Consider the following 20,753-nt stretch of genomic DNA (forward strand, 5'->3'; position numbering starts at 1 on the left):
ATAGGTTGGTTCAGGTGAAAACGCTGGAACCACCTTAGGGAGAAACTGAGGACGAGTCCTCAATTCCGCCCTGTCCGAATGGAAAATCAGTTAAGGGCTTTTACAGGATAAAGCCGCCAATTCTGACACGCGCCTGGCCCAGGCCAGGGCCAACAGCATGACCACTTTCCATGTGAGATATTTTAACTCCACAGATTTAAGTGGTTCAAACCAATGTGACTTTTGGAACCCAAACTACATTGAGATCCCAAATTGCCACTGGAGGCACAACAGGAGGCTGTGTATGCAGTACCCCTTTTACAAACGTCTAAACTTCAGGGACTGAAGCTAGTTCTTTTTTGGAAGAAAATTGACAGGGCCGAAATCTGAACCTTAATGGACCCCAATTTCAGGCCCATAGACTCTCCTGTTTGCAGGAATGTAGGAATCGACCCAGTTGAATTTCCTCCGTCGGGCCTTACTGGCCTCGCACTACGCAACATATTTTCGCCAATTGCGGTGATAATGTTTTTGCGGTTACATCCTTCCTGGCTTTTGATCAGGATAGGGATGACTTCATCCGGAATGCCTTTTTTTTTTTTTTCCCTTCAGGATCCGGTGTTCAACCGCCATGCCGTCAAACGCAGCCGCGGTAAGTCTTGGAACAGACAGGGTCCTTGCTGGAGCAGGTCCCTTCTTAGAGGTAGAGGCCACGGATCCTCCGTGAGCCTCTCTTGAAGTTCCGGTTACCAAGTCCTTCTTGGCCAATCCGGAGCCACGAATATAGTGCTTTCTCCTCTCCATCTTATCAATCTCAGTACCTTGAGTATAAGAGGCAGAGGAGGGAACACATACACTGACTGGTACACCCACGGTGTTACCAGAGCGTCTACAACTATTGCCTGAGGGTCTCTTGACCTGGCGCAATACCTGTCGAGTTTTTTAATCATGTGGACGACTTCTGGGTGAAGTCCCCACTCTCCCGGGTGGAGGTCGTGCTGAGGAAGTCTGCTTCCCAGTTGTCCACTCCCGGAATGAATACTGTTGACAGTGCTATCACATGATTTTCCGCCCAGCGAAGAATCCTTGCAGCTTCTGCCATTGCCCTCCTGCTTCTTGTGCCACCCTGTCTGTTTACGTGGGTGACTGCCATGATGTTGTCCGACTGGATCAACACCGGCTGACCTTGAAGCAGAGGTCTCGCTAAGCTTAGAGCATTGTAAATGGCCCTTAGCTTCAGGATATTTATGTGAAGTGATGTATCCAGGCTTGACCCTAAGCCCTGGATATTCCTTCCCTGTGTGACTGCTCCCCAGCCTCGCAGGCTGGCATCCGTGGTCATCAGGACCCAGTCCTGAATGCCGAATCTGCGGCCCTCTAGAAGATGAGCACTCTGCAACCACCACAGGATGGATACCCTTGTCCTTGGTGACAGGGTTATCCGCTGATGCATCTGAAAATGCGACCCGGACCATTTGTCCAGTAGGTTCCACTGGAAAGTTCTTGCGTGGAATCTAACGAATGGGATTGCTTCGTAGGAAGCCACCATTTTTACCCAGAACCCTTGTGCATTGATGCACTGAGACTTGGTTCGGTTTTAGGAGGTTCCTGATTAGCTCGGATAACTCCCTGGCTTTCTCTTCCGGGAGAAACACCTTTTTTCTGGACTGTGTCCAGGATCATCCCTAGGAAACAGAAGACAAGTCGTCGGAACCAGCTGCGATTTTGGAATATTGAGAATCCAATCGTGCTGCCGCAACACTACCTGAGATAGTGCTACACCGACCTCCAACTGTTCCCTGGATCTTACCCTTATCAGGGAATCGTCCAAGTAAGGGATAACTAAAATTCCCTTCCTTCGAAGGGATATCATTTCGGCCATTACCTTGGTAAAGACCCGGGGTGCCGTGGACCATCCCTACGGCAGCGTCTGAACTGATAGTGACAGTTCTGTACCATAACCTGAGGTACCCTTGGTGAGAAGGGTAAATTTTGACATGAAGGTAAGCATCCTTGATGTCCCGAGACATCATGTAGTCCCCTTCTTCCAGGTTCGCAATCACTGCTCTGAGTGACTCAATCTTGAATTTGAACCTCTGTATGTAAGTGTTCAAAGATTTTAGATTTTAGATTTAGAATCGGTCTCACCGAGCCGTCTGGCTTCGGTACCACAATAGTGTGGAATAATACCCCGTTCCCTGTTGCAGGAGGGGTACCTTGATTATCACCTGCTGGGAATACAGCTTGTGAATGGCTTCCAAAACTGCCTCCCTGTCAGAAGGAGACGTCGGTAAAGCCGACTTTTGGAAACGGCGAGGGGGAGACGTCTCGAATTCCAATATGTACCCCTGAGATATTACCTGAAGGATCCAGGGGTCTACTTGCGAGTGAGCCCACTGCGCACTGAAATTCATTGAGAACGGGCCCCCACCGTGCCTGAGCTTGTAAAGCCCTAGCGTCATACTGAGGGCTTGGCAGAGGCGGGAAAGGGTTTCTGTTCCTGGGAACTGGCTGATCTCTGCAGCCTTTTTCCTCTCCCTCTGTCACGAGCAGAAAAGAGGAACCTTTTGTCCGCTTGCCAACAAAGGACTGCGCCTGATAATACGGCGTCTTATTTTGAGAGGCGACCTGGGGTACAAACGTGGATTTCCCAGCTGTTGCTGTGGCCACCAGGTATAAAAGACCGACCCCAAATGTCCCCTTTCAAAGGCAATACTTCCAAATGCCGTTTGGAATCCGCATCACCTGACCATTTTACTGGTAGAATTGGACAACGCACTTATACTTGATGCCAGTCGGCAATTATTCCGCTGTGCATCATGCATATATAGAAATGCATCTTTTAAATGCTCTATAGGCAATAATATACTATCCTAATATTTCCAGTCAGGGAATCCGACCATGCCCACCCAGCACTGCACCTCCAGGCTGAGGCGATAGCTGGTCGCAGTATAACACCAGTATGTGTGTAAATACCTTTTTGGATACCCTCCTGCTTTCTATCAGCAGGATCCTTAAGGGCGGCCATCTCATGAGAGGGTAGAGCCCTTGTTCTTACAAGCGTGTGAGCGCCTTATCCCCCCTAGGGGGTGTTTCCCAACGCACCCTAACCTCTGGCGGGAAAGGGTATGCAGCCAATACTTTTTAAGAAATTATCAATTGTTATCGGGGGGAAACCCACGCATCATCACACACCTCATTTTATTTCTCAGATTCAAGAAAACTACAGGTAGTTTTTCCCTCACCGAACATAATACCCCTTTTTGGTGGTACTCGTATTATCAGAAATGTATAAAAACATTTGCCATTGTCTCAATCACGTAACGTGTGGCCCTACTGGAAATCACGGTTGTCTCTTCACCGTCGACACAGGAGTCAGTATCCGTGTCGGCGTCTGTATCTGCCATCTGAGGTAACGGCCGCTTTAGAGCCCCTGACGGCCTATGAGACGTCTGGACAGGCACAAGCTGAGTAGCCGGCTGTCTCATGTCAACCACTGTTTTTTTATATAGAGCTGACACTGTCACGTAATTTTTAACAGTACATCCACTCAGGTGTCGACCCCCTAGGGGGTGACATCACTGTTACAGACACTCTGCTCCGTCTCCACATCATTTTTCTCCTCATACATGTCGACACAAACGTACCGACACACAGCACACACACAGGGAATGCTCTGATAGAGGACAGGACCCCACTAGCCCTTTGGGGAGACAGAGGGAGAGTATGCCAGCACACACCAGAGCGCTATATATATACAGGGATAACCTTATATAAGTGTTTTTCCCCTTATAGCTGCTGTATGTTTTAATACTGCGCCTAAATAGTGCCCCCCTCTCTTTTTTAACCCTTTCTGTAGTGCAGGGAAGAGCCAGGGAGCTTCCCTCCAACTGAGCTGTGAGGGAAAATGGCGCCAGTGTGCTGAGGAGATAGGCTCCGCCCCCTTTTCGGCGGCCTTATCTCCCGGTTTTTTGTATATTCTGGCAGGGGTTAAATGCATCCATATAGCCCAGGAGCTATATGTGATGCATTTTTTGCCATGTAAGGTATTTCTGTCATGTTTTATTGCGTCTCAGGGCGCCCCCCCCAGCGCCCTGCACCCTCAGTGACCGGAGTATGAAGTATGCGGAGAGCAATGGCGCACAGCTGCAGTGCTGTGCGCTACCTTATTGAAGACAGGAACGTCTTCTGCCGCCGATTTTTCCGGACCTCTTCGCTCTTCTGGCTCTGTAAGGGGGCCGGCGGCGCGGCTCCGGGACCCATCCAGGCTGGACCTGTGATCGTCCCTCTGGAGCTAATGTCCAGTAGCCAAGAAGCCCAATCCACTCTGCACGCAGGTGAGTTCGCTTCTTCTCCCCTTAGTCCCTTGATGCAGTGAGCCTGTTGCCAGCAGGTCTCACTGAAAATAACAAACCTAAACTAAAACTTTCACTAAGAAGCTCAGGAGAGCCCCTAGTGTGCACCCTTCTCGTCGGGCACAGAAATCTAACTGGGGCTTGGAGGAGGGTCATATGGGGAGGAGCCAGTGCACACCAGGTAGTCCTAAAGCTTTCTTTAGATGTGCCCAGTCTCCTGCGGAGCCGCTATTCCCCATGGTCCTTACGGAGTCCCCAGCATCCACTTAGGACGTTAGAGAAATATGAAGTAACTTCCTGTTGAAGGGACAGAGACGACATCTCCACATTACACATTAAAGTATTCCGTGGATAGTATGACATAGATGTAAAAAGTAACTCTGTTGACTTGAAAGACAGGAAATGGACTAATAATGGAAGGTAGCCTATACAATGGAAATATTAGCAACAACTGCTTTACTCAGAGGGTAGTAGATAGTGCAACAGCTATCCAGTCAAGGTGGTAGGAATAAGCCCATCATAAGCAGAAAATCTAATGATCAAACAGGGCTTGAAGTTTTAGGAATAAATAATGGACAGACTAGGAGGTAATTCAGATCTGATCCCTGGGCTGCGGTTTTTGCTGTCCTGCGTTCAGATACTTGCCGCCTACAGGGGGAGTGTATTTTCGCTGTGCAAGTGTGCGCTCCTATGTGTTAGCAGAGCTGCTAATAATCAGTTTGTGCTGTCTCTGCACAGCCCAGGACTTACTCTTCCAGTACGATTGAATCCTGCTGATCGGGGCCGGAGCGGACGTCAGACACCCTCCCTCAAAACACTCCCTGTAAATGGTCAGTTGCTACCCACAAACGGCCTCTTCCTGTCAATCACCTTGCGTACGCCCGTGCAAATGCATCCTTCGCACCATCCCGTCGCTGACCGGCGATGCTCATTGTAGCTGTCCGACGCGCGTGCGCATTGCGGATCAGATGCATGCGCTGTTAGGACCTGATGGCCCGCTGTGCAAAAACGCACAGCAGCGATTAAATCTGAATGACCTCCTAGGTGGCCTGTGTGCTTCTTACCACCAAACTGTAAGGTTATACACAGTGATACACAAACTATTTTTTGCGGTGTTTTGTTTAATGAAAAAGACTCGTACACTTACATATTATTAATACTTAAGCCAGTATGCATTGAGCTGCGGTCATTTACCACAGCTAATTGGTTTGCCGGGGCTATCCAATTAGCCCCAATAAGATAGAGCTTATCCCAGATACTGCCATTTATTGGGGATTATGCTGTGTGCCTCACGCTCGCAAAGCATAATCCACGATATGTGCCCCTTAGACCCGCGATAAATGCTGTGAAAATACATAGGTCTGTTGCTTTTCGCGGGACATATGTATTTTCACATGACCTAATTGGATAGGTGTTTTTCGCACGTGGCAGAGGCACTATAGCGGGTAATTCGATACCCCCTTAATGTGAGCACAACTAGCTGCAATAACTTTTATACAAGTTTTCTTTATTTTAGATCTAAGGATTTGCTTATTTTACTGCAGTTCATCCAATTTCTAGAAATTTACGCAACGTTGAAGATGCATTAATCACCACTTGCTAAGGCACTTTGGAAGTCCTTGCAAGTTACATCTGGACAAACAACCCTCAATTGTTTGACAGTTCTGGGTCTTGTTTGAAGATTCTTTCCCCATTTTCCCTTCCTGACACATATCTAGATCCTCTGAGTTTTAAGCAGCATTGAAACACTAGATTTATGGTCTTCAACAGAGTCTGCAAAATCTTGGTCATTAATATTTGCTTTCTAACTATCCCCAACATTTAAAAACAAAAACTTTCTCTTTTGACAATTAATTTCCTGAATGTAAATGGAATAAACCACTTGAATATTACATAGTAACATAGTATCTAAGGATGAAAAAAGACAATTGTCCATCGAGTTCAACCTATTTGTGGTCTCCTATGCACGATTATTTTGTAGAAAATTTTGACTGAAGTTGATGACTGCCGTTACGTTTTACCCCTCTTTTTCATAATAACCATAGTGCGTGACTATGCCCCGTAACCCTGGATATCCTTATCCATTAGGAATTTATCTAACCCATTCTCAGGTGTTGACTGAGTCTGCCATTACAACTCCCTCAGGCAGGGAATTCCAAACACGTATCGTCCTTACCGTAAAAAAGCCTTTACGCCGTATTGTGCGGAATCTCCTCTCCTCTAACCTGAGCGAGTGTCCACGAGTTCTCTGTGTTGATCTAACCAAAAACAGGTCCTGCGCAAGATCTGTATAATGTCCCCTTATATATTTGTAAATGTTGATCATGTCCCCTATTAATCTCCTCTTTTCCAGTGTAACTATGCCTAGTCTTGCAAGCCTTTCCTCGTATTCCAGCGTCTCCATACCCTTAATTAGTTTGGTCGCCCGCCTTTGAACCTTTTCTAGCTCCAGGATATCCTTTTTGTAGTAAGGTGCCCAGAATTGTACACAGTATTCAAGGTGTGGCCTCACAAGTGATTTATATAACGGGAGTATAATACTCTCGTCCCTAGCATCAATTCCACGTTTTATGCATGCTAATATCTTATTAGCCTTCTTTGCTGCAGTCCTACTTTGGGTACTACTGCTTAGTTTTCTATCTATGAGGACACCTAAGCCCTTTTCCAGTACAGAATCCCCTAATTTTACCCCATTTAGTAGGTAGGTGTTATTTTTGTTATTTTTGAATTACCTTACACTTGTCTGTACTGAAGCGCATTCTCCATTTCGCTGCCCAAGCTTCTAATTTAACTAAGTCGTTCTGAAGCGACTCAGCATCCCCCTCCGCATTTATAACTTTACACAATTTGGTATTATCTGCAAAAATTGACACCATGCTCTCTAGACCTTCTGTTAGGTCGTTAATGAAAATATTGAACAATAGCGGTCCTAATACTGAGCCTTGCGGCACACCACTTAGCACTTCAGTCCAAGTTGAAAAAGATCCATTAACCACAACGTGCTGCTCCCTATTATTTAACCAATTTTTGACCCAAGTGCATATTGTGCTTCCTAGCCCTGATTCTTGTAGCTTGTAGATAAGTCTCATGTGTGGTACAGTGTCGAATGCTTTGGCAAAATCTAAAAAGATTACATCCACCTCTTTACCCTGATCTAGATTTGCGCTTACTGTTTCATAAAAGCCAAGTAAATTGGTTTGACAGGATCTGTCCTTCATAAACCCATGTTGATTCCTTTTAATGACCTTATTGACTTCAAGGAACTTTTGAATACTATCTCTTAGAATACCTTCCAATACTTTCCCCACTATAGATGTAAGACTAACTGGTCTATAATTACCTAGTTCAGCTTTATTTCCCTTTTTGAATATAGGCACTACTTCCGCTATACGCCAGTCTTTGGGAACAATACCTGATATTACTGAATCCTTAAAGATCAAAAATAGTGGTTTTGCAAGTTCAGAGTGAAGCTCCATTAGAACCCTTGGGTGAATACCATCGGGACCTGGTGACTTATTAATCTTTAAATGTTTTAATCGGTCACAGACTACTTCCTCGCATAAATAAGTACCTATCAGTGGGATATTCTCATTATTGAGATTATGTGTTAGTCCCTGAATTGGGTCCTCTCTAGTAAATACTGTTGAAAAAAAACTAATTTAGTGTGTCCGCTATGTCATTATCATTTTTGCTAAAGACTCCCAACTTGTCTTTTAAAGGGCCTATACTCTCCTTCTTTAATCTCTTGCTATTAATGTATTTAAAGAATTTTTTGGGATTCGCTTTGCTTTCCTTTGCTACTAGTTTTTCAGTGTCTACTTTAGCCGCTCTTATTTCCTTTTTGCATATTTTGTTACATTCCTTATAGTGCTGAAATGACTCTGCTTCCCCGTCAGATTTGTATTTTTTAAATGCTCTCCTTTTCTTGCCCATAAGTTCCTTTATCTTTTTGAATAGGTATTAATATGACTGAGGTATACCTAGCACATTTATCCCTCGCAAAAAGGCTAGGAAACTTGTGTGTGTGTGTGTGTGGGGGCGGGCGGTTGAATTTAAATGATCGCGTAAAAATTTTCAAGTGGGAAAAAAAAAAAACATGTGACTTTACCGCGATGGGGTTATCGGGCAATTCAATTGTGACCTGTTTATTTCATGTGAAAACTGAACTATTTTCGTGCTAAAAGCACAGGATCCAGAATAAGTTTCTGGATCCATTAGTTTTCACGAATGCATCCACAAAAACGAGTCAGTTTTCAGGGATTTTTTTTGTCTGCTGCTGAGCAGGTGAAAAAAAATCCAAGATGCTGCCGGCAACTGGGGCTAATTGAATAAGCCCCCAGGGATCAATTACTATTTGAATTCCCCCATGGTCTGATAAATGCAAGTCACCACAGTGTCCCTTTTTTATGCACCCAGAAACTAATACTTAATAGCACAGATTGAGCTAAAATTGTGATTCATGACATTTCATTCATAATCAGCAATAAGGGTGCAGACAACCAGTAAAAGATTTACCGCTATGCGACCAAAGCGTATGCTTAGGGCCTGGTGGGTCCCAGGAGGCTTGCCGACAGGGCTCATGCAAACCCTAACACTAACTAAGGAACACAAGTAAGCGGGGGTCACTTGTTCGCACTGTGTGGGCATACTGTCTTACTTACCGCCCCTGGCCTCTATACTATGCTGACTGTCCACAAACTTTATACTGTGCTCACTGATGCCCCCCCCCCCACACCTACACACACGTGACTCTAAACTGTGCTCAGTGACTGCCCACCTCCATAATGGGTTGCGTAAGGGACGGTGGCATAAACTGACTGTGTGTGTGGTGGAGGAGGGGGGTGGGATTTGGCATACACTGACTGACTTGGGTGTGTGTGGGGGGGATTTGGCAAACACTGGGGGGCGTTGTTTAAGGAAGGGGCCCCCAAATTGGTGTCTTTCTAAGGGCCCCATGATGTCTAAATCCGTCTCTGCACGCAACAGTATAAGTGCAGAGGGCTAACCTTATTACACCCAACACAAAATTATCCATTTTACATAACTCCTAAGGGGTGAATTCAATAACTGTCGGAAGCTGTCGTCTTGTCGGAAAGACGGCAGCTTCCGACAGTAATAGGTAGGAAGGGGTCCGCGTGCTTCTGTCAGAAATGTGGCCAAATCCGACAGGTTTTGGCCCCCTTTCTGACAAACTCAATCCGACTTGAAAACAAGTCAGATTGAGATGAGGAGACAAGCGGTGCTGCGGGCGACTGGGGGAGCCTCTCTCCCTGTGCCTCCCCCCGCCGCCGCAGACATGTCCCCTCTGCTGCCAGTTCCTCCGTCGGCCGCCGATCTCTGCTCCCCCCACCGCCGTCCCGCTCACGTCCGCCGCCGTTAATCCCACCGCCGCCCGCCGCCATCTGCACCCCTGGCCACTGCTGTCAGCGCATCCGCAGCGGCTGACAGCAGCGGCAGCACAGGACCCTGTGTACGGCCAAATCCGACAGTCGGATTTGGCCGTCCATTGAATAGGGGTTGTCGGGTCCATTCCGATAACTGCATGTCGGAATGGATCCGACTCTTATTGAATATACCCCTAAGTAGGTATCACTTACAACGTGCGTGATCAGTTTTTACTAATCTTTAGTAAGTGGACAACTAATTATTTTACCGACTTCATAATCCAGATCCCTCTGACCACCAAGTAATCTTGTTTACATTTATCATTCAGTATCAACATGGCGTTTAACTTACTTCATCCCACTCCAGGAGATAACTGTGTATCTTTGAACCATTATCACATGACACCTGCAATTAAAAATAGAATCGAATATTAAACAGGTAATTTAAAATTGTACTAACATTAAACACGGAAGTAAATAATTGTAATAATCCTGCAAAATGGCTAGAGGGGACAGTAAACTAAGTATATAACTTTCAGAGGTATTACTATTTACTGAAAACAAAGTCAGAGGATTTTTTTTGGGTCCTGATTACAAGCGGGCTGGTATCAATAGCAAACCTACTTTCCAAAGAATTTCAGGGATATTATTAAGATGTCCATGTTTACAAAAGATAATGTACATAATACATACATTTCTACAAGAAAATTCTATTGTTTTATAAAGTAGTAGCTATAAAATAAAGGCTCTGATACCAGGGGGAAGATTCAGTTAGGCGCGGGGGTTTTTCCCAATGCTGTCTGTGCTCTCTGATTCAGTTAGCATCAGGAACCCTGCACGCTAATCTCCAGAGGCAGGATTCTCTCTGGCAGCCTCAGGAGCTGCAAGGAAAAGTCTGTGTTATATAAACCCCTCTGCATTTAATGTGCAGGGAAACCCACTGGATTACGCATTTAACATCGAATCAGTGTATTCACTCGCGCATTCAGAGGTTTTACCGCACAGTGGAAAGGTTAAATAATTGAATAGCGCCAGGGATGAATTCTGAAGCTTTTCCCCATGAGGCACACCCTGGCACCTTATTGAATCTCTCTTCCTCACAACCCCTCCACCCTGAATGCAAATATTGATTTAAAAAAACGATAAAATAATAAAAGAAATATAAGAAACTGCTACCACACAGAAATTACATAATACACACGACTGCACAGCCTCTTCTCCTAAAATCACTGTGAGGAGTGCTTCAACGTATGGTGATAAGGATATAGCCAAGGGCTGTATAGAGACAGTGAAGGGTTAATATATGACTTTTGGCCTCTGTGATCCAAATAGTAGACAAAAAAACCAAAAAAAAAACACCCATATTAAAATAAATAAATAAATAGCCTAATGATACATATTCCTAATCCATAATAATAGTGGGAGGACCATCTAGTTTTTGCCTATTATTTTCCCAATTTTAGAAATAGACATATTTAACCAGTTTGGGCCCTTTTGCTCTCCCACCAAAACTAATCTTCACAAACATGTCACCAGAGCTATATTCCTACACCTTAGGTCCCCACATTCAATATTGGTTTACCCACATAATGCAACAGGAAAAGGCACATGGCTCTATTACTGAAAAATGTCTCTACTACATGCCGTAGTGCCAAAATGTAACTTCCCTTCCATCTGTCCTCCTTTACTCCTTCCCCACATCAAATACATTTTTTGCAAGATTTATTGTTGCAACAATAATAATGCATTATGCAATTGTATTTTATTAATATTTTGTATTTAAAAAACAAAAACAAACAAACACTAGTTACGTTTCAAGAAATAAAAAAAGCATTGTGACCTATAGTTAACATTTTAATTGTTTGCGGTTTTGATTTTGAAATTACCCGTAAAAGAATTATTCCCAAAAATTAATCAAATACAGTAAAATGTTAAATGATAGCGAAGGAGTGTTGAGTGCAGGATAACTGTTACATTTAGGCACAAACTTGGAACAACAACATGGTTGAAAATTAAATATGGCATGTGATTTATGCGGAGATGTATCAAACCTTGGAGAGCGATAAAGTGGAGACATAAAGTACCACCCAATCGGCTCCTAACCATGTTACAGGCTGTGCTTGAAAAATGATAGTTACTATTTGATTAGTTGGTACTTTATCTCTCCCCAAGATATGACACATCCCCCCCCCCCCCCCACACTGCTCCTAACTATCTAGAATCATATACAGCAGTTGAGCATTGAAAGGCCTCTAAGTGTGTGATATAAAATCTGACTCAGGACCCCACCCAATCCCACCTTTTCCATTCAGCTAAGACTGGTCAAGCACACCAGGCAGCCTAAGAGAAACTTACAACAAGCAGCTTACATTCAGGTGCATTACTTTGTAGGACTGGCATACCCCTTTAAACACCAGGATCAGTTTGTTTAAACACAGGACGAGGGTGATGAACTATACCGAATAGAATAACAGAGCCAGCTTGATTCTCATGCACACAGCAATAGTCGTCCATCGGAGTATAATACAGCATAGCGTGCTATTGTTAACACCGATAACAACCGCTGTTATAATTTACAGACAAGAACATAGCACTTCCACCTAATTGCATAAAAACAAAAACAATGCAAGCAGACTGTTTGAACATGTTGCCTGGCGTCCCGCATCCGTTACAGAGTAGGTGTGAAAAGAAAGAACTGAATTATCTGCATCTAGCCAGGGGTGCCTTGATAGGCATCACAGAGTGCAGGGAGAGAAAGGAAAAACGAGTCATTATTCACTATCATATGTACGTGCTCAGAGGAAATGGTAGAGAAGCGTTTCCTAGGGTCCAAATAACAAAACAAAACACAAAAACAAAAAAGAACAGGTGGCCAATAAAGGGGAGTTCCACTGCACTGATTACTGCAAATCTGCCATTAGTACAATTCACTTGTTTGACATCAACTTTCTCATTTATTTACGGTGCGTTTAATCTGTAATAATGCAGCAGGCTACATCATGCACCAGTCACCGGCTGCGGTAACTACATCCGCTTCATGATAAAGCAGCTAAGTCGATAACAGCCAAACAAGCATAACAAAAAACACATGAAATTAAAGTAATTTGCTTCAGAACTCATAGCTGCAGAAATATGGGTGAGCGCATCCTGGGCTCTGACCTCCGATGGGAAGACAGACAGGTAAATAAAAAATGGATTAGAGAGGCCTTATTTTTTTTAACTTTAAACCAGATTATGCGGTGGCATTTGTGGCTGTAAGTGAAAATGAAAAACCTGGGAAAAATCGTGAATTTGGCACAAAAAGATATTAAAACAAAAGATGGGGAAGCAGAAATGTACACTAAGTAAGGTGAAGCAGGATTCGGAAACTAATTAGAATCTATCATACAGAAGACAAGTGGAATGCAGGAGAAACAAGGGGGATTTTTTAATTAACGCTACATAAGCAGGGGGAACAGAGCCAAGTTTCCTTGGCACCAAAAATAAAACTGGCGGGCCCGGGGTATAGGGGACAGGGAAGCAAGACCTGCTAGGTTCTTAAAAGTAACCCTTTTGGTGCCTGCTTAGCTCCCAGCCAGCCTAGACCCAGCATAGCGTCTCCTGTGCCCCTACTGGACGACTAAGAAAAACCCTGCAGTGTCCAATGAGATTGTTAGGATAAACACACAATTCCGCTTAGCGTTTACATAGATACACCCAAGGAAATAATTTCAAAACTCACCTTCCATTGGAGGGAAAGTGAATTTTTGGTTCGGTTTGTTATCCGCGGAGCGTTGGGTGTTTCAGGTTCACAGCTCAGTGTGGTAAAGCTTACAGCCATTGAGGGGTCTCCTTTAACACAGTTTAATTCTGCTTGCACTCTACAGAGGAAAATAAATAAGCAAATAAACACAAAAAGGGGAATTCAGAAGATACTGCAACACTCACAGGAATTAGTCATCAACAATAATCAAAGGACATTAGCTACCCGTAGAACAGGTGTTATTCAGATGGTCTGTAGCCACATGTGCTGCGGAACACCTAGGGTATATAATATATATGCAGATATGCACATGCTGAGCTTTGCCACGATGCGTACACACGTGCGAATGCATTGCAGCAGAGACTACCTGCGATTGGGTGCGTATAGTCACACCTGCGATCGCACAATGCATTAGCTATAGATCGCGGGTGCAAATATTTTACAGTTCATTCTAGCACCCTGCACCTTTCACAACCTGTGTAGTTACTCTTTTCTGCCTGGGGTGTTGCTCTCCGCTTTGGTGCTTCTTGCACACTCTGATCTGTATCTCAGCACTGACTAGGTAGAGTATGCTAGACGCATCACAGCAGAGAGCAACATCCCAGGAAGGAGAGAGGAACTGCATGGATTGTGAAAGGTGCAGGGTGCTAGAATGAACGCTATGGACCTTATTCAGCTTCGGCTGCACTCCTGCGGACACAAGAGACTGCGATACCATGTGACCTGAATAAGGCTCTATATCCGCACATGACCATTCACAGGCACTCTATTCGCGGCAAACCAGTCGTACCTGTGAATAATCACAGGTGCAATAATGATGGGCACATCTGTCTAAATATATATATATATATATATATATATATATATATATATATATGTGTGTGTATATCTTAGCAATTGCATTTCAAAAGACTTCCATTGGATGAGAATTCTTTGACACTGCTCCATATCTAGTCACGGATACGGTGCATTTATAATAGTAATGTAAAGGATTTTTTTTTTGGAGCTGCATCATGTGTTAGCAAACCGAGCAATACTGGAGAGTATTAATAGGCTAAGTGAATGTGAGCACAGAGCTATGTACCGGGAGTAGGTGGAATTAGTCACAAACTGTGGGATGATTGTTATGTGTGTAAATAGGAATGAGCACGGTACTATTTGCAGCATGTGTGGGGTCACAATTGTTACTAAGAGATCTATTATGACATAGGATGGTATTTGAGACAATGCTGGTAGCTTCAATAAAAGACACCTTTTTGTGCAGAAGATGAAAGAAAAGTTCTCAAATTGTTTCTCAAAACACAAGTTGCCCACATATAGTATGCTGGTCTAATGATACCCAGCACAATGACAATCTTATCCTATATGATTAGCTATAGAAGCAGACCAAATACAGCAATGACTTCTGTGATGTCAGTGCAGGCAGCAAACCAACATGGTCTGATTCTCGGTCCAGCATATGAACTGAATCAATGAGAGAGAGCCATGCACACCTGTGGCTAAATTAATCACTGAACACCACAAATTTACTGAACTACATCATTTACAAATGTTATATATGAATGACCACAATTTGTGCAAAAAAAAAAAGACAGTTTGGTAATAAGAATCAACGACATAAAGAAATCTTTTAATGACCCCCTAGGAATGGTAAGCAATTAGCCAATCATTTCCAGGACAACAGAATCACATTTCACATTTACATGGCAGCCCCATGGGACACGGGGAATACCCCATACATTCTCTGCACCTTGTTATAACATTAAGTCATTTTCAGAACTTCCCTATTTTATGTGGGACCCAGATCAAGCAGATGACTTCTTTAAATACTGTCTGAACAATCAAATATGACATCTGCCTACTCCTAAGTGCCCTAAAATCTAAGACCAGCTGTTTCCTTACCATATTCAAGCTCCTGCATACGAACAGTGCTCTTTGTACATATTTGCAGATGCCAGCTTTAAATTAATGACAAAACAGTATACAGAAATGATAAGATACTAGTCATTAAGTCCCATAATTAAAGAACATAATACTGATGGTTATGGCTGTATATCAAACGAATATTCTGGGTTGCACAGTGTCTTGCAGTGAGCACACAGTTCTGTTGGTGTACACTAGTGCCATCTACAGTGTGCTAGTCAAATCGCAAGTAGCTGCAAGAAGGAAGAGCAGCTAAAAAAACACCTTAAGACTAAACTAATCTGCAGGGCTGACGATACCATTACGTGAAAGCAACCGCCTAGGGGCCAACATTAGGAGTTATTTAAAGTACTGACAGAGTGCCATAATGCCACTCACCCAGAGACCTTAATGCCCCTACGGAACCATACCACTGAGGACTCACATGAAGCAGAAGCAACTTACATGTAAAGTTTCCCTCAACTGCTCATTCACATTGGTATTAAACTCGTGGTGTAGTGCTTTTCTATCATGTCGCTCCATAGACTAAGAAACAGGGGAACCGCCTGGACACCTCACATGAGAAATTAAGGAGCAGTGGGGGACACATCTCTAAAGTATACCAAGTCATCCAACTACAGCATTTGTTCTGGCTGCATATCCAAATCTCTCTTACAAGGAATCTGTAATGTGACTGCATAACACAATGTTCTGTTTAAATACTCATGGCTGTTTGACCTAAACTGCTTTGATATGAAAACATTTGGACCGATTCCCTTCTCTGCGACCCTCTGAGAGATTTTGGCTTTTATTTTGCTAATAATAATCATCTGTATATATTACTAGGAGTGTAAGGCTTTGTGTAATCAGTACCCCTGTATACATCATTATTTCCTGGATGTGTGTACGCAAGTGTTTCTATACTTAGTATAGGAGCCATAGCGCAGCTGCTTACAATTTGAGGAGTTGAGTGGTCTGTGATTTCTGCTTTACACATCAATAACATCATCATCATTCAGTATTAGCATTTTAGAAAACTTGTGCTAGAAATCATAGACTGCATGTTCTCCGACATCTTCTTGACCACTGATTTGGAAAGCACTGGCGAACATTACTATGCTTAACGCTTAATAGTCTGAACATAAGTTGCACTTGTATGCATGCAACGGATTTTAAAATGCTCCCTTACACATCTGAATGAAAGGCCCAACACAACTTTACTATTGATCAAATAAACAGATTCCACAGTCGGATCTAACATGGCAGAGATCTGTCAAACCTTGGAGAGGGATGAAGTGGAGAAGTTGCCCGCAGCAATCAATCAACTGCTAACGGTCATTATTCTAGCAGTCTTAGGGGGAGATTAAATGTTTGAAAAGTCAGTTGGGAATCTGTTTTTTCCTATCTAATAGACAGGAAAAAACAGACACCCAACTGACTTTTCAAACTTTTGAATCTCCCCCTTAGAGCAGGATTCAATACTTTTCACCCCTTTCCACACCTGTTCTGTTTCTGCCCTCAGGGGCGTGGTATCATTATTTCAGCTCGCTACCCCCGGAGTAGGGAGGCACCCAACCCTTTACACAGCTAAACCTGATTACTATGGGCGCAATATGCGCAATAACGGAGATCATTTTAGAAAGGAAATTGGGCGTGATATATCATTTGAATCCCACCCTTAGGGGGAGATTCAAATGTTTGAAAAGTCAGTTGGGAGTCTGTTTTTTCCTATCTAACAGTCAGGAAAAAAATAAGACACCCAACTGACTTTTCACACATTTGAATCTCCCCCTTAGAATCTGATTGGTTACTTTGGACAACTTCTCCGTTTTATCTCTCTCCAAGATTTGATACATTTCCCCCTATAGAGTGAGATGCGGAGACACGTCACTGACCTGGCATGATAATCTGTAGCAGGTCTCAAATCATCCACAGTGACACTGGTCTTCTCTCCGCTAGAAGGAAAAGACGTGACAATTAGTGTTTCAGTCACTTGTATACAAAGCTCTTACATATCGTTATTGTGGCAGCTACAGTATAAGCAAACGGATACACTTCACATGTAATAAGTTGAAAATAATACAATAAGGATAAACAATACATTTAATTAATAGAGACCAATCTGTAATGATATCGGCAAGCATTTTAAACAAACATTACAAGCTACCGGTATAACAATTGTAGAAACAGAGCAGAAAGGAGCTGGGGGCCACAATTAAGGCTCAGGTGGTCACCTGTTTCCCATCATGGTATTATGGTCGCATTGGGGCAGCTAGGGTAAATGACATAATAGGCACTGGCACAGGTTTAAGGAATACAGTGCATGGGCTTATAAACAGTTATTGAACCAAATGTTAACAGATTACAAGGAAATATTATGAAATCCAAATGCGTGATAAACAGCAGACACTGTCCCAGCACATTGCAGCACCCTCAATCTAGAGGCACAATATTGATGACTTGGGATGCTCGCTTTTACATTTGCAGAGCACATTTTTATGGATGGTGTTATTAGAAATTAAAGAATTATTAGTGAAAATATGATCCAGTAAAGGCTGTGCCATAGCTCCCTCTACTGTTCAAGGCACGTGTTACACCACAGAGATCATGCACAATGTGATCATTGCTACGAGAAAGCTTTATTAACATTAGTATTATTATCATTAGGAACATTTATTTGTATAGCAACAGCACTCTGTATGACATCACAACTGAAATAGAATTACGGTGGGGATTTATATAGCTATTTATTTTCCACTTAGAAGTGAAAACAATGTAAGAGGTGATAACTAGTTAAGGCAACTCATAGTGTCCAGACTTATGGTTTCAAAATCCTGATTTTCCGGTGTTTAGCCATTATGGGAAAGGGGCATCTGACTGTTAGGACCCACCAATGAATGTTATAGTAATGGACTCTAAGTAACAATAATCAGGGCTGTCTTAACAGCAGTGTAGGCCCCTGGGCACAGCAATGCACTGGGCCCCCTACCCATCCTCCAGCAGTAGGGGTGGGGAGTGCTATCATCGTCAGCTTTGATGTCCCGCGGGCGGTAGGGGGTGTTCTATCTTCCGCTCAGCATGTAGGACCTGGAGCAGTAATTTCTGGTAATTAATCCTTTACTGCACAGATGGGGCTAAACTGTAGAGGGGGCATTGGGCTGAATGAAGAAGCCCTGGTATATGACTTCTAGGCTGATAGGGGGTGTTTAATACGTAGGGAAGGAGTGGATAGTGGAGTGAGCTTAATATTCATCATTTACCGGTGGGAGGGCAGATTGCTTGACTGCAGATATCTCAAGTTCCTGAAAATATATTTCTTAGATTTGAACGGGATAAAAAACTAGAGAGTCCCACCTTTCAGGAGGTTCTGGGGAATTGGGGATCAGAGTTCAGGAGCCAGAGCAATCCACCATTGAAAATATAAAACTGCATACCAGGCATGTGGGGACCACTGCTTTGAGGTCGGATATTTCTGGTTCCCCAGGGCCGATTTTCAAAAATCTGGTACCCCTGGAAAGAGGGGACTCTCAGCTATCAGTTTAGGGCCCTTATACTCCTGGGGCCCTTGGGCAAGAGCCCATTGAGCCCATACGAAAAGATGGCCCTGACAATAATGAACATTATCTCAGCTCTCAGAGAATTAGGGAGGTCGCCTTTGGGGAACAAATACTTAATGTTTTCAATTTCACGTGAGTTGCTTGAGTAAACGAAACCCAAGACACCTTGGCTCAGATACAGTAAAGGTCATGTAAATAACAAAAATTAAAAATAAAAATAACCTCCCACGTAACATTATAGTGTGAACCCTTAATACCAAACTCAATTTCTAAATATGTTCCATGTTTTAAAGATTAATTCCACTTTATTTAATATTAAATAGTACTTGGCTATATAATGTGAGACTCAGACTGCACTAAAGCCACTGGCTGGTCAGGGCAAAGGCCCAATTTCAGGGACAGCTGCATTCTTTCCATGTCTACATGGGTTCCAAAGGCCATCCAGCGACCCATACCAGACAGCTGTAGTAATGCCCACCCTCTTCTGCAGTGTCACTGGTGGACTGAAAGTCTTAGCAGCTAGAGGGTGCTTCGGCAAGTATTAGCTATTTAGTATTAAAGTCCAAATTCTAACTCCTCTCTTATCAGCTATCAAACTGTACACGTGTAAGGCTAAAAAAAAAAAACCTATATACACTATATATAACAAAGTGAATAACGATGTAATATGGTGTGCTTTTGGGGTAAAGGAGTAAACACCCCCTGCTGTTCTGAAGATGGGCAAGGCGTAAAGGGACATAAGTTTAATATTTGCCCTGAATGCAATTATATCTGAAAATTGCTGAAGAACCAAGTATAACTGACTGTACTAATAACAAAATAAAATAAAGTGATCGTAAGAATGACTTGCTCAGAACAGTGTGCACAAACCTATAAGCAACCTTGAATTTCCCATCCTTCCCACTGCTTGATAACAATATTTCATAGGTGTAAAGTTCCGGGGTGCTTCTCCCGTCACTGTCCTCACTGATCAGGCTGGAAGGTGGCGACCAGGTGAGTATCACCGATCTTGCTTGAATGTCTGATACCTGCAATGACACATACACAGTATATGTTCAACATTAGCAGGCTTGATAACACTGCTAAATCCCTAAAAACTGAGACCTCTATTTACTCATGTAGAACTGCACTAAAACATACGCACTTTATCCATACGGTTATAAACACCAATCTGCTCACAAAATCCCTTTGCTAATTTAAAGGTTAATGTATCAAGTGGTGAAAGCAACCAATCAGCCTCTACCTATAATGTTATAGAGTGCACGTGATAAATGCTTCCTGAAAGATGATTGGTTGGTATTGACAACTTCTCCCCTGGTCCACTTCACTGTTTGATACATCAACATCTTACTGTCTCCTTCACATAAAATCCACTGGCAGTATGGAATGTTATAATAGGATTTTGGTACCTACCGGTAAATCCTTTTCTTGTAGTCCGTAGAGGATGCTGGGGTCCACATTAGTACCATGGGGTATAGACGGGTCCACCAGGAGTCATTGGCACTTTAAGAGTTTGGGAGTGTGGGCTGGCTCCTCCCTCTATGCCCCTTCTACCAGACTCAGTCTAGAAACTGTGCCTGAGGAGACAACATACTTCGAGAGAAGGATTATACACAGATAGTGGTGAGATTCATACCAGCTCACACATACAAGGCACGCCAAGCCAACGTAGCTTGAACATTCAGCAACTGCTGAAACAGTACTTACCAAGTAACAATGCAGTACTCAACTAAAATGAAGCAGTAATGAACCAAATAACATTTGCAAGAAAACGAAGCGCTGGGCGGGCGCCCAGCATCCTCTACGGACTACGAGAAAAGGATTTACCGGTAGG

At 43.3% G+C, this 20,753-nt stretch overlaps 1 protein-coding gene across 5 annotated transcripts in view; it reads right to left on the reverse strand.

The window, feature by feature from the left end:
- FNDC3A (fibronectin type III domain containing 3A) overlaps positions 1-20,753 on the reverse strand; it is a 591,400-nt gene that overhangs the window by 127,153 nt on the left and 443,494 nt on the right. For all 5 annotated transcript variants that reach the window (XM_063952008.1, XM_063952009.1, XM_063952010.1 and 2 more), the window contains 4 exons: positions 19,790-19,947; positions 17,258-17,317; positions 13,440-13,578; positions 10,071-10,124 (listed from right to left, as the gene is read on the reverse strand). In XM_063952008.1, the coding sequence (XP_063808078.1) occupies positions 10,071-10,124; positions 13,440-13,578; positions 17,258-17,317; positions 19,790-19,947 (411 nt within the window). The remainder of the gene's footprint in view (positions 1-10,070; positions 10,125-13,439; positions 13,579-17,257; positions 17,318-19,789; positions 19,948-20,753) is intronic.

Source organism: Pseudophryne corroboree, chromosome 2, assembly GCF_028390025.1.
Source record: "Pseudophryne corroboree isolate aPseCor3 chromosome 2, aPseCor3.hap2, whole genome shotgun sequence".
In the NCBI taxonomy this organism is placed as follows: domain Eukaryota; kingdom Metazoa; phylum Chordata; class Amphibia; order Anura; family Myobatrachidae; genus Pseudophryne; species Pseudophryne corroboree.